The 20,345-nt window shown below is 39.4% G+C and overlaps 1 protein-coding gene across 2 annotated transcripts in view; it reads right to left on the minus strand.

Moving 5' to 3' along the window:
• Positions 1-16,791, minus strand: part of VEPH1 (ventricular zone expressed PH domain containing 1) — a 209,713-nt gene extending 192,922 nt beyond the window's left edge. For both annotated transcript variants that reach the window (XM_065876610.1, XM_065876609.1), the window contains exon 1: positions 16,654-16,791. In XM_065876610.1, coding sequence (XP_065732682.1) covers positions 16,654-16,791 — 138 coding nt within the window. The remainder of the gene's footprint in view (positions 1-16,653) is intronic.
• Between the last annotated feature and the right edge of the window lie 3,554 nt (positions 16,792-20,345).

Below are 20,345 nucleotides of genomic sequence, written 5' to 3' on the forward strand. Positions count from 1 at the left end.
AAATGACACCTCCAGGACACAGTCATATGGCAGGTTCCCTTATGATCTGCTGATAGAGTAGGAAAACATGTGAACTTGGACTACTGATGGGTTAGCTCAGTATGTGGATGGAAGTCAAAATTTGACTGCTGTTTCAGTGTAGACCTAGTTAGAAGTAGACCTTGAATGACAACAATAAGAGAAAATTCTCCCAATGGACAGAGCTTCAGGCTGTGCACTTGGTCCTTAACTTTGTATGGAAAAAGGAACGTACAGGTAAGAGCTAAGAATAATGAGTGGTGGCAGATGGCTTGGCTGAATGGCCAAGGGCCTGGAAGAAGGAAGATTGAGAGATCAGAGATAAGGAACTCTGAGCAAGAAACATGTGGTTTGATACATGGAATTTGGCACAAAGTGTAGATATCTTTTTTATCCCATTTTAATGCCCATGAGAGCATTAACCACAGAAGAGGCACTAAAAAAACAAGTGGATAGGATGGCTTAGATGACATCAGCTTTATCATAGCCACTACAGTGTGATCCAATGGGTGCATGAATGGAGTAGCCTTGGGATATAAGCTAGGCATCACCCAACAGCATAAGCTCCTATTCACCAAGGTTGATCTTGTTATTATTGTCATTGCCTAAGTGTGCAGTCTGCTGGCAACAGAGGTCAGTGCTGAGCCCCCAAAATGGCACTATCCCTCAAGAAAACCAATCATTTGATGGCAATTTTTTTGCTTTAGGTCTTTCCACTCCAGAAAAGACATCAATACCTACTGAATAGATGTAATCAGAGTTTGAGTTTGCCTTTCCTGCCCCCAGGTCTTAAGCCTCAACTACTATTTAAGGGGTCACAGAGTATGTGATCTGCTGACATAGGATCCCACAAAACATTGTATCTGACCAAAGAACCACTTTACAGCAAGGAGGTTCAGCAGTCGGCACATGGTCATGGGATTCTATCACTTGTTCTTATCACATACCACCTGAAACTGCTGGACTAACAGATCAATAGAATAGGCTTTTGAAGGAGCAACTCAGCCAAATACTCTATATGAATGGGCCACCATTCTCCAACAAGCAATATATATACATACATACATGCTAAAATAATGACCATCGCATGGTGTTGAATTCACTATGGGTAGAATACACACGCCTGGGAGCCCAGCCACTCCAGGTTCCTGAGTCAAGAGACCAGCAGAAAACAAAAAGAGCTGCCATCCTGGCAAGGGTAATTGGCCACAGCATTAGGAGGAGGTTGGACTGCTGTTACACAGTGGGGCATCTGTAGGCACTCCCTTGCCCAATTTTGATGTAAATGGACAAAGTCGCAGCCTAAGAAGGGCATGGAGACCAGGGTCTCAGATCCCTCAGGAAAAAGCATCTGAGTCCCCCAACTAAGAAGCAACTTAAATCAGCAGAGGTGTAAGCTGAAGGTGAGGAGAATCTAGAATAGGTGGTGAAGGAGGAAGACTATATCAGCTTTCTTGTTGCTGCTGTAATGAATTATCACATATTTAGAGGCTCAAGAATTTGTGTTGACAAATTAATTTTCTTACAGTTCTGGAGGTAAAAAGTTGAAAATGAGTCTCATTGGGCTAAAGCACAGATAGTTCATCTGGAAGCTCTGAGGGGAGAATCCAATTCCTTTTCTTTTCTAGTTTCTACAAGTTATGTGCATTCCTTGACTCATGGCCTCCATGAGCCTCCATCTTCAAAGTACATCACTCCAACCTTGCTTCCATCATTCCATCTCCTTCTTCTGCCTCTGACTTTCTCGCCTCCCTACTGCAAGGATCCTTGTGATTATACCAAGCCCACCCAGATAAAAGAGAAAAATCTCCCCATGTCAAGATCCTGAACTATATTACATCTGAAAAATCCCTTTTGCCATGTAAGGTAAAATCCATAGGTTCTGGAGTTTAAGATGTGGACATCTTTGGGGAGCCATTATTCAGCCTGCCATGAGATGATGAGTACCAATTGCAGCACTGATACCAACTGGAGTGGTAGAGATCAATCAGCATCTCCGAGAAGCTGTTTCCATATGGGAAGAAATGATTACATAAAGCAAATGGACTCACATGGTGCCAGGGGTAGACTGTAGTGGAGACTATGCTACACTGCCCAAATCCCCTGCTAGGAAAAAGACACTCATTTTCTCAGCTGGTTCATAGCCAAGTTTGCCTGCCAAAACTGTCCTTGGTCAAAGGAAATGGCCTCACCCAAGATTTTGTTTCTCCCTTGGAGCAGTCATTTTAAATTGGGTCCCTGGAACCCAGTTACCACAGAGCTTATATAGATGACATTGAGAAACATACTAAACCATGCCTAAACAATCATTTAACAACAAATAGCAAAGAGATTTTCATTTGGATGAAACAAGCCTCAGTAAAAGTTGAAGGTGCAAATCAATGAAAGCACATGGCATATACATGTGTCTTGGTTCATGAACACAAAGGTTCAATAACTTCCATGCTAAGAGAGTACTGAATTTTTAGGAAATTTTGAAAAAGCTGCCTTGGAATGACGCTGGAGTGTACAGGATAGTGTCAGTGAGATTGTTGAACCAAAGGCAAATATTCAAAGATTTCTAACTAGCAAAGTTGAGCAGCTGTCCATAAGGATAAATCACTTCACATTGGTCGTAAATTCAGCTGATATGTTAATATATTAGGTATAGGTGCACCAGTTAGGAACCTTCTTATTACTGTGAACTTCTTGCAGCTAATAATTTCTTATTCCATACCACTTCACTAAAAATAAAGAGACTTCTCAACTGGAAATTTAATATATTCAAATTCCTATGTATGACATGAAGAAAAATTTATTCTCTAAAAAGGAGATTTCCTCCAGTAAAGGGAAAAACCTGAATTAGTAGTTAACTGCTTCCTTCGGCAGATATTCAAAAAGACAAAGCAAAACAAACAAACAAAAACAAAAAAACCCAACCTTTTTAATTATTTTAATGATGTAATTGAATAGTTTAAAGCTTTTTGGTGAAGAATCAGCTTTGAAGTTAGGGTTTTCCTGATTCACATTCCAGGAAACACCCTGTTCTTATGAAATATATATGTGTCCATATGTATGTGTTTATGCTTGAGCACAAGATTGGGTTAGTACCCATGCATATTAAAATGAATATCTTCCAAGGACCAGATCTATTTAATAGCAAACCCATCAAGCTGAGTTTAGAGATTCATTCTCACAGTGACCTGGTCATTGTCAATTTTAAAGTAATTTATCCTAAAGTGGTGGGCATGTCAAAATGGAGGAGTAGGACAATGAAAAAGCCACGCATTGTGCTGCTCCAGGTCTAGTTATCAGGATGGATAACTCCCACTCAGCCATAGACACCACACCTCCACATCACCATCCATTAACCTTTCAGTCACCCTTCTCTATGTTGTAAGCACTCTTCAGGGAATGGCCCACTGGCAAAAGGGAATGTGGAACCTCTGAAATAAAATGGTTAGTGGTGGGAGGAGTGGATTTGGCATGAAAGTAGAGGCTTGAGAGAGAAGAAGGGAGACATCTTATGGCAAAGGATGGACCATTTCTCTTCCCCTTTAGAGACAGTATAACATAGTGGTTATGAGCATGGGCTCTTGGGTCAGACTGCCCAAGCTCAAAGCTATGTTCTGGTCTTATCAGCTCCACAATCTTGGGCAATCACTTATCTCTCTATAACTCAGTTGCCTAATCTTTAAAATTGGAATGTTATTAATATTTACCTCCTATAGTCATAGTTGTGAGGATTAAATGAGCTAACATACAGGGAAAGGATTTACAACAGTGTGTGGCACATAGTAAGTACAGATAAAGGTTAGCTATTACTATGTTTATTATTTCTCTTAAGGATACCAGATCCCTAAAAGCCAGCCTTGGGTTTATAACTTACAGAGAATTACAGATATTGCCTTCTTTGGTTACAATTTTTATACATTTATTCCATAACCACTAAATAACATACAGCACAAAAAACACCACATAGTTACTCCTCGGTTATGGTCACATTCTACATTGGCGTCCATATTGATAATCCTTTATATTTGTATCACTCTTTCCACTTTAAAAACCACACCTATATGCATACCTCATTTATTTTACCATTCCAAGAATCTCCAAACTCAAGACACTAACACTAACAACAACAACAAAACCAGAAGCTGTCCCAGAGATGATAATATCACTGGGGTTCCCAGCAGAAGCAAGTATAAAACTGCTTTGAGGGATAAAACACTCAACCCTCAGGCAATTCAGTATTCACACAAGTAAAATCCTTATTTAAACACAACTAAAAAATTCAGATTTATAAAACACTCAAGGAAATAAGAAACTAAGTCTCTAATAAGCAGATTAGATACTCAAAAATTTCAAGTAATAGAATTATTGATCTCAAATTATGCAATTATATGTTCAAAATGATTCAATGTATAAAGAAAATTATTATTATTTTTTTGCAGTACGCGGGGCTCTCACTGTTGTGGCCTCTTCCGTTGCGGAGCACAGGCTCCGGACGCGCAGGCTCAGCGGCCATGGCTCACGGGCCCAGCCACTCTGCGGCATGTGGGATCTTCCCGGACCGGGGCACGAACCTGCGTCCCCTGTATCGGCAGGCGGACTCTCAACCACTGCGCCACCAAGGAAGCCCCAAAGGAAAATTATTTTTATGAACAAAGACCAAGTCACTTTAAAAAGGCCCCAAAGATGTCAAAAAGAACCGAATGAAACTTAGAATGGAAACCAAATGAAACTTGGATGGCAATCAAATTCCAACCCCCAAATACTCAGTGGATTGGAATACAGAGCTGAGGAAACGAAAAAACAAAGTATCACATAGAGATGGAAAATATAAAAGATGAAGAGACATAGAGTTCCAAAACATTTTTTTCCTGTGATGAGAACCTTTAAGATCTACTCTCTCAGCAGCTTTCAAATATGCAATACAGTGTTATTAACTATCATCACAAGGGGAAAAATTTGTAACTTTGATGGTGATGCATGTTAACTAGACCTATTGTGGTGACCATTTTGCAATACATACAAATATCAAATCATTATGTTGTATACCTGAAACTAACATAATGTTATATGTCAATTATACCACAATTAAAAAGAAAGAGAGACATGAATAAAATAGGATAGAATATAAAGGATATGAGGGCAATTCTTTCTGTCTGCTTTGTTTACCATTATATTCCCAATATCTAAAAACATTGCTGGAAGATAGTAGGTACTCAAAACATATTTTTGGAATGCATAAATAAGTAAATAAATAGGATTTCCAGAAGGAGAGATTAGATGGGAAAGGCAATATTTGATACAATATTTAAGAACTTTCCAAGTTTGATAAAAGGCATAAAACTCAAAATCACAAAACACAATGAGGATTAAGTAGAAGTACACAAATAAAACCACATCTAGACACATAATAGTGAAAACCTATAACATCAAAGACACAGAGAAAATATTAAAATAGAAAAAAGTAGATTATGCATAAAGGAATGACAAACTGACAGCAGATTTCACAACAGCAATAGTATAGATTACTGAGGAATAAAAAGACTACAAATCTAGAAATCTATATCCAGGTAATTATCATTCAAAATTAAGGGCAAAATAAAGACAAAAAGTCTGAAAAACAGAAAAACAAACATTGAGAGGGTTTATTACTAACAGACCTTCACTGAAGGGGCTTTAAAATGTATACTTCAGAAAGTAGGAATTTGGATTCAAAAGGAAAAAAAAAAGGAGGAAGAGAATAAAAAAAAAAAAGAATGGTGAGAAAAGAAACAGTACCTTAGGTGCTCAAAGTAAGCATTGGCTGAATTTAAAAAAACAAGTCAGTAATTTTAAAGAATAGTTTTGAGGGCATTAAACAAGGTAGAATAAAAGTGCTGCTTAAGAATATGTAAGATGAGTATTAAAGTGTTCCAACTTCCTTGTGGTAATAGGAGGAGAATAGAGCCATTGCATAACTTTAGACATTCATTATAATTTATCAGATGTAAGAAGGTGTCAATTATAAGACCTACCATTATGAAGAAAGAGAAAAATGTGCCATTTAATTGTGAGTTACATCATGCCTTAAAGAAAATCTTATGCACGACACGAATTCGTTTCTTTGAAATTTCTTTCATCTATTCTAAGGGAATTGCCTGTTTCTTCTGCTTTCAGTTGCACTACTTACTATATTTTAATAGGCAATCTTTTATAAATACCTCAGTAATAAAAAGGTGTTTTTATTTTGTTTTGTTTTAGGTTCCATAAAGTTCTCAGTTACTGTTTTGCAAGAAAAGATGGAATTTCTATCTTTCCCTCAATTATGAATATTTCATTCATTAATACAGAATTTATACCCTGGTCCTCTCTTTCCATGCCTTTCTGCATTGCTAATAAGTTTTTGTTTCAGTGCCACATTATATTTAGAAGTTTTGAAACATTTTAAATGTATATTAACTCAATATTGGTAATAATAATGCACATAATTCAGTTGGAATGGTAACAATATGCAAAGCTATGATAAGTTCATGCATACGTGGGCAATGACAACTATATTATGCCTATTGCCTGGCCCATAGCAACTGTTAGATTTCAATCAATCATAAAATGTATACTTGTTTCAGAGATATAGATATGTGAAAAGTATCTTAGAATTGATGAAATATAGTGACTATGTTTGCTAAAATTTTAAAGGTAACTACTAAGAGACTAGAAATAGAAATTAAAAATTTTTAAATGCCTCTCTTAGCAATTGGCAGTCCAAGCAAAAACAATTTTATTAAGGCTATAGAAAATTTGAACAATATAATTAATAAGAATTCTTTAATTGACAAGCTTAATGTCTTATGCTCAATGATTAGAAAATACGCATTCTTCTTGGGCACATATGAAACATGTAAAGAGGCAGGCAGTCTAGTGTGGTGCTAAGAACAGTTTCTGAAGCCAAACTCTCTGAACCTGATTCTTGGCTCTACAATTTACTAGCTATATAATCTTGGACAAGTTAAATTACTAAACTCTCTGTCTCTCAGTTTCCTCGTCTATAAAGTGGGGATAATATTAGTATATTTATCTCAAAAGTTTAGAAAGGAAAAAGCATATTAACTTGTGATAAGCTCTTAGAACAGTTCCTGGAACAAAGCAACTGCTACATAAGCATTAGCTATTACTATGTACACAGATTAGCCATAAACTATGCTACAAAGCAAGTCAACCATTTCCAAACAATTGGTATCATGCAGTTAACATTCTCTGACTACAATGCAGTTAAATTTTAACTCAACAAGATTACAAATATTCTTTGGGACATTAAAGCACAACCTTCTAACTTACTTATGAGTCAAAGAGGAAATCACAATCAATAAAGTATTTAGAATTTATAATGAAAATACTATGTCTCAAAAACTTGTAGGATGAAGCTAAGTGGTACTTAGCAAGAAATCTATCATCGTAAGTGCTTATATTAAAAAATAAGAAAGTAAAAAAAAGCAATAAGCTAATCATACAACTCAGGAGATGAGTTAAAAAAAAAAAAAAAAGCAGAATACAACCAGAGAAAGAATAAAGAGGAAAATCATAAACATTAAAAAAGAAATTAATAAGAAAGAAACATCCTATATAGATGCTAAAAGCTTTAAAAAAAGACAAAATTCTAAAAATATTGATGAAAGAAAATATCAGTGAAAAAGAGCATTTAAATACAGACGCAGCAGAACACACACAAAATAATGCAAACATTTTTATGCCAATCAATTTGAAAACTCAGATGTACAATTTCCTAGAAATTATATTTTATCAAAAGTGACTGAAGCAAAAATCCTTCCATTTTCTTCAAAGAAATTGAATCAGTACCTCAGAAATCTACCCCAGAAAACCAACCAGACAAACTCATGGTGCCCCAAGGGTGTTTTGTGAGATCAAGGAATAGATCATCACCACCTTATAAAACTGTTGTATATAATAGAAATGTGGAGATATTTCCCAACTCATTTTATGAGACTAGTATTTATACTTTGATACCAAAGCCAGGTAAAATTAGTAGAAGAAAGGATAATTATAGGCCAAGCTTACAGTTCCAAAACTCCTTTAAAAATATGAAACCAAATCAGGAAATATATTAAAATAAATGTAAAATTTTATTTTATCCCAGGAGTGTAACAATGGCTTTATATTTTAAAAATCTATTACTGCAGTTCACCACATTAACAGATTAAAAGAGAAAACCGGATTATCTAGAAAGAGCAGAAAAAGCAGTTGATAAACTTTAACAGTTCTTCGAAAAATACAAATGAAAGGGAATCTCCTTAATCTGACAAAAGATATTAACCAAAAGCCTGGAGCAAACGACGTTATACTTACATTGCAAAGTCAGAAAGCTTCCTTTAAAGAAGGAAAAAAGTGTATCTGCTATTCCTATTGTATTCAACATTGTTCTCGAGAGCTAGTCAGGACAAGGAGACAGAGAAATCAAATAAAAGACGTAAGAATTGAGAAGGAAGAAACAAAACCATCATTATTTTAAGATAATGATTGTATATATAAAAAATTCCAAAGAATGTGCTTCTCTTTTCTTAAAAAAATCCTTTCTTGGACTCCCTAATTCTTTCTAATTACCACTCCATTTCCCTGTTCCTCTTGGTAGGAAAATGCCCAGAGTTGTCACGGCTCATTTTCTCCAAATCTCCTCCCATTCTGTCTTGAACTCCAATCCAGTTTTCACTCCTCTCTACCCAATGATACTGTTTTTGTCAAGTCACAATGACCTTCATGTGCTGGAATAATGGTCAGTTCTCAGTCCTCACATCACTTGACCTATCAGCAGCATTTGACATCGCTGTGTCCTTGATAGTGTCCACTTGGCTCTCAGGACATCATGCTCTTCTGACTTTCTTCCTCTTTCACTGGACCCTTCTCTCAGTGTACTTGACTTGTCCTCCTTCATCATCTTTTTGATCTTTGTGTGCTGGACTCAGCCTTTGGACTTTCTTCTTCTCTGTCTACACTCACTTCTTTGGTGATCCCATCCAGTCTCAAGGCCGATGAGTTCCAACATTAAAATGTCCAGTCCAGACTTCTCTGCTCAACCCCAGACTCACATATCCAACTATCTACACTATATCTCTGCTCAGATGTCTGACAGCTCAGACTTTACATGTCCAAAGAACTCTTGAGTCCTTTCTACCTCTCCCCCAAATCTGTTCCTCCCAGTCTTCTCCATTTTACTTAACAACAATTTTATCATTCTAGTTTTTCAGGCCAAAAATCTTCAAGTCCTTTCTCTCTCTCTTTTTACATGCTGTACCCATATCAACAAATCTTGTTTGTACCACTTTCAAAATATATCCAGAATCTGAACACTTATCATCACCTCTATTGCTCCAAGAGTCTCTGTTGTTTCTTATATCTGGGTTATTGCAGAGGCAGGTTAATTGGCCACCCTGTTTCCACTTTTGCCTTTTTGCAGACTCTTTTCAAAACAGGAAAAGGAAAGTCAGATCATGTTACTTCTCTGGTCAGAACTCTCCAGCTCTCTGCCCAAGGACCAATATGATCCAGCCTGCACTTTCCTTCTGACCCGATCTCCTATGATCTTTCCACTTTGCTCCCTCTGCTGCAAGCACACTGACCTCCTTGCTGTTCCTCAAAAACTCTAGGCTGCTCTCAACTTAAGGACCTTTGTACTTTATGGTTCCTCTACCTGAAGTGATTTCCTGCAGGTATCCACAGGTAATGCCCCCTCATCTCCTTCAAGTTTTGCTTAAATGTCAGCTTCTTAGTATGGCCTGCCTTGTCTGTTCTACTTAAAATTTCAAACCTCCAATTTTATGTCCCCATTCTTTGTTTTATTTTTCTACATAGCACTTATCCTCTTCTAATATACTACATATTTTCCTTATTTATTTTGTTTTCTGCCTCACCCAATTAAATGGATGAAGGCAGAGTTGTTTTTTGGTTTTTTTTGGTCTATTTTACTTACTCCTATGTCCTCAGCATAGAAGTGTCTGGAACATAGTAGGTACCTAATAAATATTTGTTGAATAAATGGAAAAAATTTATAAGTAATAAGAGAGTTGAGGGAGTTTACTGGACATAATATTACTATACAAGTGTCATTTATGCTATTATCACCTCAAAAATAGTTGAAAAATATAATTTTTTAAAAGGGTACCATTTATAACTTCAGCTAAAAGCATAAAATATTTATAAATTTTAAAGAATGTATAAGACTCAAGAGCCTTAAGAAAAAAAATCATAAAACCTTATTGAAAGATATTGAAGAAGATCTAAATAAATGGACAGATGAACATTATCTACAGATAAGAAAACAGTACCATAAAGATGTTAATTTTCTTCAGATTAATCTACAGATATAATGAAATTTCAATCAAGATACTGACAGAATTATTCATGAAACTTGAGAAGCTTAATACAAAATTATTAAAGAACAGAAATAAAACAATTTTAAAGAAAGAGTTTGGGGATACTCATCCTATCGGATATCAAGATGTTACAGTAAAAGGCAAGCTGGGCTTCCCTGGTGGCGTAGAGGTTGAGAGTCCACCTGCCGATGCAGGGGACAGGGGTTCATGCCCTGGTCCGGGAGGATCCCACATGCCGTAGAGCATCTGGGCCCGTGAGCCATGGCCGCTGAGCCTGCGCGTCCGGAGCCTGTGCTCCGCAACGGGAGAGACCACAACAGTGAGAGGCCCGTGTACCGCAAAAGAAAAAAAAAAAAAAAAAAAAAAAAAAAAGGCAAGCTATATTTGGAGTAAGAGACATGCAACATGCACAAAGTGACAAAGGATTTGTAGAAAAATATACAAAAAAACTCCTTTAACAAGAACAGATTCTTTTTAAACCTCAAGAGAAAAATGGAAAGGAAAAAAAAAAAACCCAAACCATAAAGAGGTGCTTTACTTAAAAGAAAACTCAAATGGCAAATAGCAAATAAACATATGAAGAAATGGTCAGACTCCCTAATAATGAGAGAAGTGAGAGCTTCCCTGGTGGCGCAGTGGTTGAGAGTCCGCCTGCCGATGTAGGGTACGCGGGTTTGTGCCCCGGTCTGGGAAGATCCCACATGCCGCGGAGCGGCTGGGCCCGTGAGCCATGGCCGCTGAGCCTGCGTGTCCGGAGCCTGTGCTCCACAACGGGAGAGGCCACAGCAGTGAGAGGCCCGTGTACCACAAAAAAAAAAAATAATAATAATGAGAGGAGTGAAAGTTTAAATAACAATCAGACACTGCTTCACTTAAACTGACGCTTTAAAAATCTGATAAAAGCAAGCACTGATAAGGAAATAAAGCCACTGGGACTCTCATACTGTACATGTTTGATGGGAGTGTAAATTGGTAAAACCACATTGGAGAGCAATTTGGTGGTTTATCAGAAAATTGAAAGTACACAAAACCCCAAAATTAGTTGTTTCCCTTCTGATTGTGTACACTAGATATTAAGCACATTTGCCAAAATTGTTAATTATAAGAATGTTCGCTGCAGCACTGTTAAAATAGTGAATGTCCATCAAAAAAAGATTGCATAGATAAATTGTGGCATAGTCATGGGATGGAATACACTGTTTCACTGAAAACAAAAGAATTGGAACTACATGTACCGACATAGATAAACCTCAAAAACATAACATTGAGACTTATGACACTATTTATATAAAGTTTAAAAACATAAACATAGGGCTTCCCTGGTGGCGCAGTGGTTGAGAGCCCGCCTGCCGATGCAGGGGACACGGGTTCGTGCCCCGGTCTGGGAGGATCCCACATGCCGCGGAGCGGCTGGGCCCGTGAGCCATGGCCGCTGAGCCTGCGCGTCCGGAGCCTGTCCTCCGCAACGGGAGAGGCCACGACAGTGAGAGGCCCGCGTAACGCATAAAAAAGGAAAAAAAAAAAAACATAAACATAAAAAGTTTAAAAACACGTATGGATAAATACCACAACAGGATATTGGTTTCCTTAAGAGAGGAAAGGGAGGTGCATTGGGTTAGAGAGACACATGCAGGTGATAACAATTTTATTTAATTTCTTAAATTTGGTGATTTTCGTGTACCTAACTTTTTTATTATTAAAAAAATTAAAGAGAACTGGAAGACGGGTAGATCGATTAGGCATGGGTGCGCATCGTGGGAAAGGTGGTGCTGAGAGTATGAGAAGAGGCTGAATGGATAGGGAGAAAGTCTCACCTGGATAGTCTGGAAAGAGGGAGCCTAGGTAGTCCAGATAAGACTTGAAATGAAAAGACAAAACTTAAAGGTGTATTTGGGAACTTAGAATTTCGAGTGAGAAGTCACTTTCTCAAATCAAGCCTGAGGATAAAATATTTTCGAGCTCTGTTTTAGAGTAACTGATGGAAAAAAAGGGCATGGACTGCAGAGCAGAGTCTAGTAACATTCGATTGTTTTATGAGTGACTTTGGGGGAAGGATTAGAGGCTTGCTTACTGAATTTTCAGATTCTGCAAAGCTGGGAATGATAACTAATATATTGGACAGAATCATGGTTTTTTAAAAGGTATAAACATTCTGGAATGAGGGCCTAAAGACAAGAATATTATTTCAATGGTTAAAATGTGACATTCTATACTTAAAAAATTTTTTCAAGTTATCTAATTACAAATCTTGATTTAACCTCAGGGTCTTGGAACATCAAAGGATAAATGTGACCAATTGTGTGATGTTACTATTGAAAAGAAGTTTTAGAAGCAGAGTATCTGACTAGAATCAGCAACTGTTCCAAGCAATTGGTTCAAGTATCAGGCAATGATAAATTACAATAATAAATTTAAAAGATTCCAGGGGAGGGTAACCAAAATTCTGAGAACATAGGCTACAAAGAGGCATCCTCCAAAAATCTGGAAAAAAGATTGCCCTTTGAGGATTAAACAAACAAAAAACCCCCACTTGTATGAGTGGGATTAGCTAATAACTACAGGGCTAATGCAAGACACTACCTATACATGGGTGACTTTACAGGTAAGTTAAATACAATCTCCAGGAGGTAGGGCTAAAATGTGATTATAATAGAAGAGGAGGACACCTAATCAGTAATAATATTCCTTGTCTAGAGAAAGACTGGGTAAATAGAGTCGGGGAGAATAGCATGGAACACACAATAATTCTGACAGACGTTATACTTTTCATTATAAATCACTAAGTCACCATTATGTTTCATACTTCTGATAGCATGATTTAAATACCATTTCTCATGTACTGACAAAATTGAGTTTCCAGACCAGAGACTGGTGTAAACTATCCCTGCTACAGGCCCTTCTTTGTCACAGAAAAACATAAGGATATTCAGCTGGGAAGAGAAGCCAGAGGTGAGACCTGATACCTATCTGCACATGTTTAAAGTTCTTCTTGTAGGAACAGAGGTTAGATTCTCTTGATTGTTGAGGGCAGAGAATAGAACAAAGAATAGTAGAAAGAAAATACATAGACTGCGATTTTATTAGGCCAAAAGGAGGAACACACTAACAATTTGAACTTCCAACAGTGAGACAGCTATCTCTTTGACAGTTAGGATTCTTTGTTCACAAGCAGCAGGAAAAGTTTGGATAACTGTAGCAAAATAAACAAACAAATAAAATAATTAAAAGATATGAGGTGGCTTGCAGATTTGAAGGGAAATTTGTAGTATCTAGCCTTAGAAAGACAATGACTGAGGCAGCTATAGTCATAGAGGGACAGGAAGCAAGGACTGTTTCTTTGGGACACCATCATCATGATAGCTCACCCTTTGCTGATTTCTTTTCTAGAATTACTGGGAAAGAAAATCTGATTGGCATAGCTTGGGTCAGGTGTCCCCACTCCTGCCTTCCCCCCTCCCTGTCAAAGGCAAAGTAGAAAACCTTGACTCAAGGCCCCATCAAGGAAGGCTTCAGGCAATGGGAAGGGGCAATTTACCAAAGGAAAATGGTGGAGCAGGAAAAAAATATCAGAAACGTACTATGTCCCCATCATTGCAAAAACAGAAGGAGAGGCCACCTATTTGTCGAGAATCCTAAAGAAGGGATTTCTGTGCTGTAAGGAAGTTGGACAAGACAGTTTAGAAGGTCCTTCCAGTTCTATGTTTCTAAAGAGGAATTGAGAAGTCGAATTGATTACTGAGATCCAGGGTCATTAGGAAAGGCCTAAGAAGGAATATTTATCTGATCTTGGTTATAAGGGAAGGATGGGATGCAGTTAACAGGGAAGTAACCATAGAGTAGGCATGGTCGTTCAGGGGACTGATCACTGGCATTGGTCATTGAATGTCATGGGTATTGAGGCATCATGGAAACACTTTGAACAATGGAGAGACATGTAATAAAAGCTGGCTTAGGAAATTTAAGCTGGTAACTGTTAGTAGATTGAACTAGAGAAAGGCAAGGCCAAAGGCAGGGAGATCAATTAGTTTGAGAGCCTAAGCCAAGGTGATAGCAGCAGGAAGGGAAGGGAAGCAGCAGATGAGAGCCATTTCTCATGCAGTGCCTACAGAATTTACAGGAAAAGGTGAGAGTGAGAGAAAGAGGTCAAGAATGACTCCAGGTTTCAAACCTGGAGATCTAGGAAAAGGGTAGTATAACTGGAAGAAAGGTGACAACTGCTAATTTAGATATATTGAATCTGAGGTGGTGGATATCAATTAGTACGAGCTTGAAATTCAGCGAGAGATATGAAGGCTGAAAACATAGATCCTGGATTCCCCCATGTAGAGACTGCACTTGAGGATATATGAATAGATGACTTTCTATAAGAAAAGTATAATGCAAAAGGGCAATTAAGTCCTTTTAGAAAGAGGCAACCACTAAGAACTAGAACCACTAGAAATCATTTCAGGAATAATGAAACTTGAACTGGCTTTTAAAGAAGGGGAGCTGGGAAGGAATGCGAAACAGGAACATGTTTATAACTAGGATTGATCAGCAAATTTCAAAACTGTATCGATCAACATGATCCCTGCATTTAAAAATTGGAATGATCTGCATGATTTCCTCTAAAAAAAATTATTCTTTTTATTCTGCCACCTATCTACTCTGTGCCATGGTTACAGATAGAGAATGGAAGAAATGGGATGTGACAGAAATTAGTAGATGCAGATCTCAAGAGAACTACTAGCTCTCCAGACCTACTAGTCTCGTGGGATGCTAAGTGGAGGGCTTAAAGTATGGACAGTGCTCTTGATGACAAAGGACATGCCAGCCTTAATGGTTAAAAGTGGGGACACATAATAGAACTCACCAGTCCTGAAATTCTGAATTTGACATCTGTGAGACAAAGCAATTGATGAAGAAACAGAAGAAATCACTGACACTAGTGACCTCTAGTGGAAATAGGCTTCAGGGAAATATAGATACAGATACCTAGATATACATACACATATTTTCCATTAGATTAGATAAAATCAGTAGCACATTCAGCCAGTTTATTTCCAGAGGAGTATGAAGGAAGGGACTGCTGGAAATAGCACACAAATCCTACCCAGAAAGCGGAAATGTACCAGGAATACTTTGTTTTCTGAGTCAGACTAAGTTGATTAATTTTCTGGACACATAATTGCTGTCAAAAACATTACCTGAGAAAAAAATAGTGTTTGGGCAGTGACTTCACTTGTCACTGGGCGGACTTGGCACATTAATGGCAGCCAACAAGAGAACGTGCTGACAGATTTGAGGAGGAAGCAGCACTGGTTGCTATGCCTTTTAAGCATCTTTTCATTATGACATGGAAGAAAGCTGTTATCCCTGAAATATGTACATATTTGCTATTCAGTATTTTATGGCTGGAGTCCTGTCTCTTTCCTTTGCCTGGTGGGTGTTTGTGCCAAGTGTTGGCAAAAACACTGTTGAGCTGGGAGGATGGGAAGGGATAATTGGTGGCCTTGGCCTTTGAAATGGGACCAACCTGCAAGCACAGTCAAGAAGGTCAACATCCGACCACGCCAGGCACTCCACACGCGCTCTCTTTCAGAAGTGCTTTCAGGATATATAATCTTGACACTGAGGAAAAGCGAAGGAATGGGAGGGTTGATGGAGATTTTAAGTTTGTCTAATCATACCGGGGGCTAATAACGGGTGAGTTGAATTTAAATGGGTGGGGGGGGTGTAGAAAAAGGAGCAAAGGAAAGGTTCAAAAAATAGAGATTATACAGAAGCAAACAGAATCAGCGTGATTAAGCCCTGGGCAACTGTCACTTCTGGCAGCAGAGAGATAGCTGTCCTGGTCTCGTATTACCTGTGTGGCAGGAGGTGTCACCTTGCCTTCTTTCATTATTTAACCCCCATCTCAGGCGCTGCTTTGTTTACTGATGCTCTTGGGCAGCTTGGTGGGTCTGCTTTCCCCCAGATTTGCTCCCTCTCCTCTCCATGTCATTTCAAGGATGTAGAAACAACCTTTAGACAGCCTTTTGTGAGAATTCCACTCTGGTCTGCCATTTCCAGAGTTCTGGTCTCTGTGAATGGGCAAAAGGTGGTCTGGGTGCTCCCCAAGTCAAAGACTTCCCTGGTATTATTTCTCAGATGCCAGCTAAACCACAGAGAAGGGCTAAGAGAGACCAACATGAGTGGTCCTTCCTCTTTCCTCTGCAAAGATCTTTTTCCCCAGGATATGTACAGTCATTTAGCTCCGGAATAGGTCATTTCAGGGGTCTAGTCTAAGAACGAGTTTACTTACTGAAGATGAGCTAATGATTTTAATTTGCTCCAAGGCTTCTGTCAGGCTGTCTTCAATCTCAGAGTCATCTAAGGAGAAGAGGTCGCCGGCTCGTGAAAGATCTTTTTGTCCCAAGACCAGTCTGAAGAGTTGATGCATGCTGAGGGGTCTGATAATCAATGGACTATCGGCAGGCCCAGGACCACGTGTCTCAGTCACCAGAGGTTAGTGAGACAAAAACATGTAGCAGGACATAGACTTCGTATTCCTTGAAAGGTCATTTTTCTCCAGACTTTGAGGTCTTCTTTGACACGCTCTGCAAGAGAAACAAATGACACAAGATAGCCTTTAGTAGGATGGCATGAGCTCAGAATGTGAACTTGGTGCCCAGAAGAGAGAGAGAAAAACAAAGACATTTGGAAATATGCATGGAATCACAGATTCTGGCTTGATGATCTTCAAAAGAACTCTTTCCTTATTTTGTCTCAAAAAGTCCTGTCAAAAATGATTATATTTCTCCAGAATTTAATTTGAGCCTCAAAAAGCAGCTTAAATCCCCTACTTTTCTCCTTTCTATATCCTTTCTATATCCTGTCCTTCTCTCCCTGCCACAAGGAAACAAGTGGACCAGCAACAAATATGCCCAATACTTGCCAGACTTTCCCCAAACAGATTCCCATGGGAACCAAACAGAAAAGGGCAATGAAAGGAAGATAGAACACAGGAAACACCTTTTAGACCCACTGCCTGTTTCCTGGACGTGGAAACCAATGCTTAACTTACCTCCTTGGCTGGGCTTCTTTGCTGTATTGACAACAGGAGCTTCCTGAACCTCAGTCCAGAAGGTGCCCTATTCTTATGTACTCTCTAAACAAATGGCTATGAAATAAAGAACTCTGCCTGGGAATATGAGACCAGATAAATCTCTATAGAACGTGAGCGTGAACTTGAACACAGAGCTTGAAGGTGAGAACGTTGCAATGAAGGCTAAAGAGGAAGGGTTTTAGGATCGGGCAATCCTCCCTCTATTCCCAAAGTTGAAATAATAAAGTCCCATTGTAGTTCTTACTTAATTAACAGCCCACAGAGAGTAAGGCAATGGTACCAATTAAATAACTGATTATTCTCATCAGCTCCTTTCTGGGCCTAATAAAACCATAGACCATTTGCACTGGTAGAGACCTTAGCAATCATTTCATAACCAGGGAGGTTTAAGACTTCTTCGAGGCCTCACAGTAGCTGTGGCAGTGCTCTTCTCCTGATCTCAGGCCAGTGGGTTCCCCCCAAGTTTACGTTAGAGTGGAGTCACCTCATACATACAGGTAACTTACAAATGCAGCCACTTGTTCCAAGAGTGAGAGCTGAGAGTGATTTATGTAACATAAGTGATTCTGCCCAGCATTTCAGTCTGAATGTGTTCCCCAGAATGAGTGTGAAAAGGGAAAGTCTGCTGCTCCCTTGGGTGTCCCCCCGTGAGCTATCACTGTGGCAGCACCTCTCTGTGCTGAAAGCACTTTTAAAGTTTAAAGATACATACTCTCCATACAACATGCTCTCTAAACACAAGCCAAATCCCTCATCAGGCACCTAACTGAAGAAGCTATCTGTAGTATTCCAAATGGTGCAATTTACAGGCCATTGAAGAGATTTCAAGGGTAGTGTTGCCTACATGCAACTTTCGCACTACCTACCAGCTTTAGAAAAATGACACCCAATACTTACATATGCTTGTCTATATGCCAGATCCTGGATGCTTTGTAAACATTAACTCATTTAATCCTCATAACAACTGTATGAGGCTATTTCATTCCTATTTTACAGGTGAGGAACACAAGGCATTAAATAACTTGTCTAAGCCACACAGCTAGTAGATTAGAGAGCTGGGATTTGGACCCAGAGACTCCAGTGCTGGGCTCCCAGTCGATAACTGCTGTGGACCGATGATGACACGTAAGGCTCCACGTGAAGCTACCATTGGGAGTAGAAACCCCATTAGTAACATTTGAGGATGAAGATATGGGTAGGGTCATAAAGCAAGAAGATGAATTCCTCTTGCCTCCTACACTGACCCTGCATCCTTGTCCATCTACACCCTGGGATTTAGGCCAACCAGAGAGCAGGAGAGTCACAAGGAAGAGAGGCTTAGAGGATGAGAAAAGAACGAGAGGGGTGGGGAAGGTTTCAGGGGATGGGGAGAGAGGAGAGTGAGGATCCTACAAAGGACCTTTGCATCCTGGCAAATGTGGAGGGGTGAATTACAATATCTATAAGAAAAATTAGGGCAGTGTTTTCCTGAATTTTCCCCCGCTCCCCTCGCCCTCCCCCACCCAGGTATTTGCAATGACAGAGTCTCCGTGAAATAATATTCAGGAAAATAAGGTATTGGATGGAAATTACTTCACCTCGACCAGTCAGCTTGTTGGTCACTATCAGGCACTTCTGGAGGCAGACTGAGCTGCCCCAGACATAGCAGAGCTTCTCAAGCTGGAACTCGAGAAGGAGCAGAAATACGTGCTGGAGGAGAGGAGCACCCACAGGGTTCTCCTGGGCTCCTTCTTTTCTTTTCACACTTGCAGTGACACCTGGGGTGGAGTCCCACGCTCATGCTTCCAACTGCAGCTGTTACTCTTGTGTGTCCACCATGTGCAACACTGTTATTCAACACATAGCCATACATGAAAACTTTCACACATCCAGGGGTGGAGGAGGGAGAGAGGAGACTTGGACCAAACATTCTACATTACAAGGATGACCCAGAGAAAAGTCGCCGAGGTACTACAAAAGGAAGTTTGGGGAAGTACGAGGGAGAGAGAGATCTCTCCTAGGGCAAGATGACAAGGAATGGGTCTGTGGAGGAAATGGTGTTTAGCCAGAACTTTCAGGTTTCATTCAGTGCACGTGTGCTGAGTACATACTAAGCCACCTGCTTGTCTGGGGCCCCAGATTCAAGTTCCAGCCCAGCCGGTCAGTGGTCATGGGGCCTTTGGTTCATGCTCTGCCCTTCCCCAAGCCTCAGTTTTCTCATCTGCAAAACGTGTGTAAGGCACACCTCATCTACCTCATCAGGTTGTTTTGAAGATCAAAGCAGATAACACACAAAAGAGCACTTTGTAAAATAATGACACCACCAGCTGATGTTTAGTGGGTGTTTACCATGTGTCAGGCACTACTCTTGAGAGTTTCCCACATAACAAGTCACTGAATTCTCACAACAATTCCACGAGATGAGAAACTGATGTCCAGAGAGGAAAACAAGCAGTCCAGGGGGACCTGGAGAGTAAGTTGCAGAGTCAGGATTGAAAGCACTTGGTCTCCCAGGACAAAGCCCCTCTCAGGACTGTGTGTAGGTACATACATGACTGTGCATGGTAATTATTGAGCGCCTCCCTTCCATCTGTCCTCATTTAAAGAGCACCCTGCATCCTTATCCAGTCCTCCCTTTCCTGGATAAGAATCAACAGGGCATGTTATTTATTTTTCAGCAGCTCCGGTCAATGTTTTGCTCAGGTGTCTGGCTTCTCTTGCTGCTCTGTTTGCAACAGCCCAGAAGGTTAGAGCCAGATCAAATTTTACCTCATCTTCTGAGAAACTTCGTACTCTTATGAATGTCATAGTCCTGTGGCCTATATGTAGGTGTACATATGCATCCACCGTACACACACAAGCACGTGTATGTACACACACTAGGATACTTCCTATGTACCAAGTTCTTC

Source organism: Phocoena phocoena, chromosome 4, assembly GCF_963924675.1.
Source record: "Phocoena phocoena chromosome 4, mPhoPho1.1, whole genome shotgun sequence".
In the NCBI taxonomy this organism is placed as follows: Eukaryota; Metazoa; Chordata; class Mammalia; order Artiodactyla; family Phocoenidae; genus Phocoena; species Phocoena phocoena.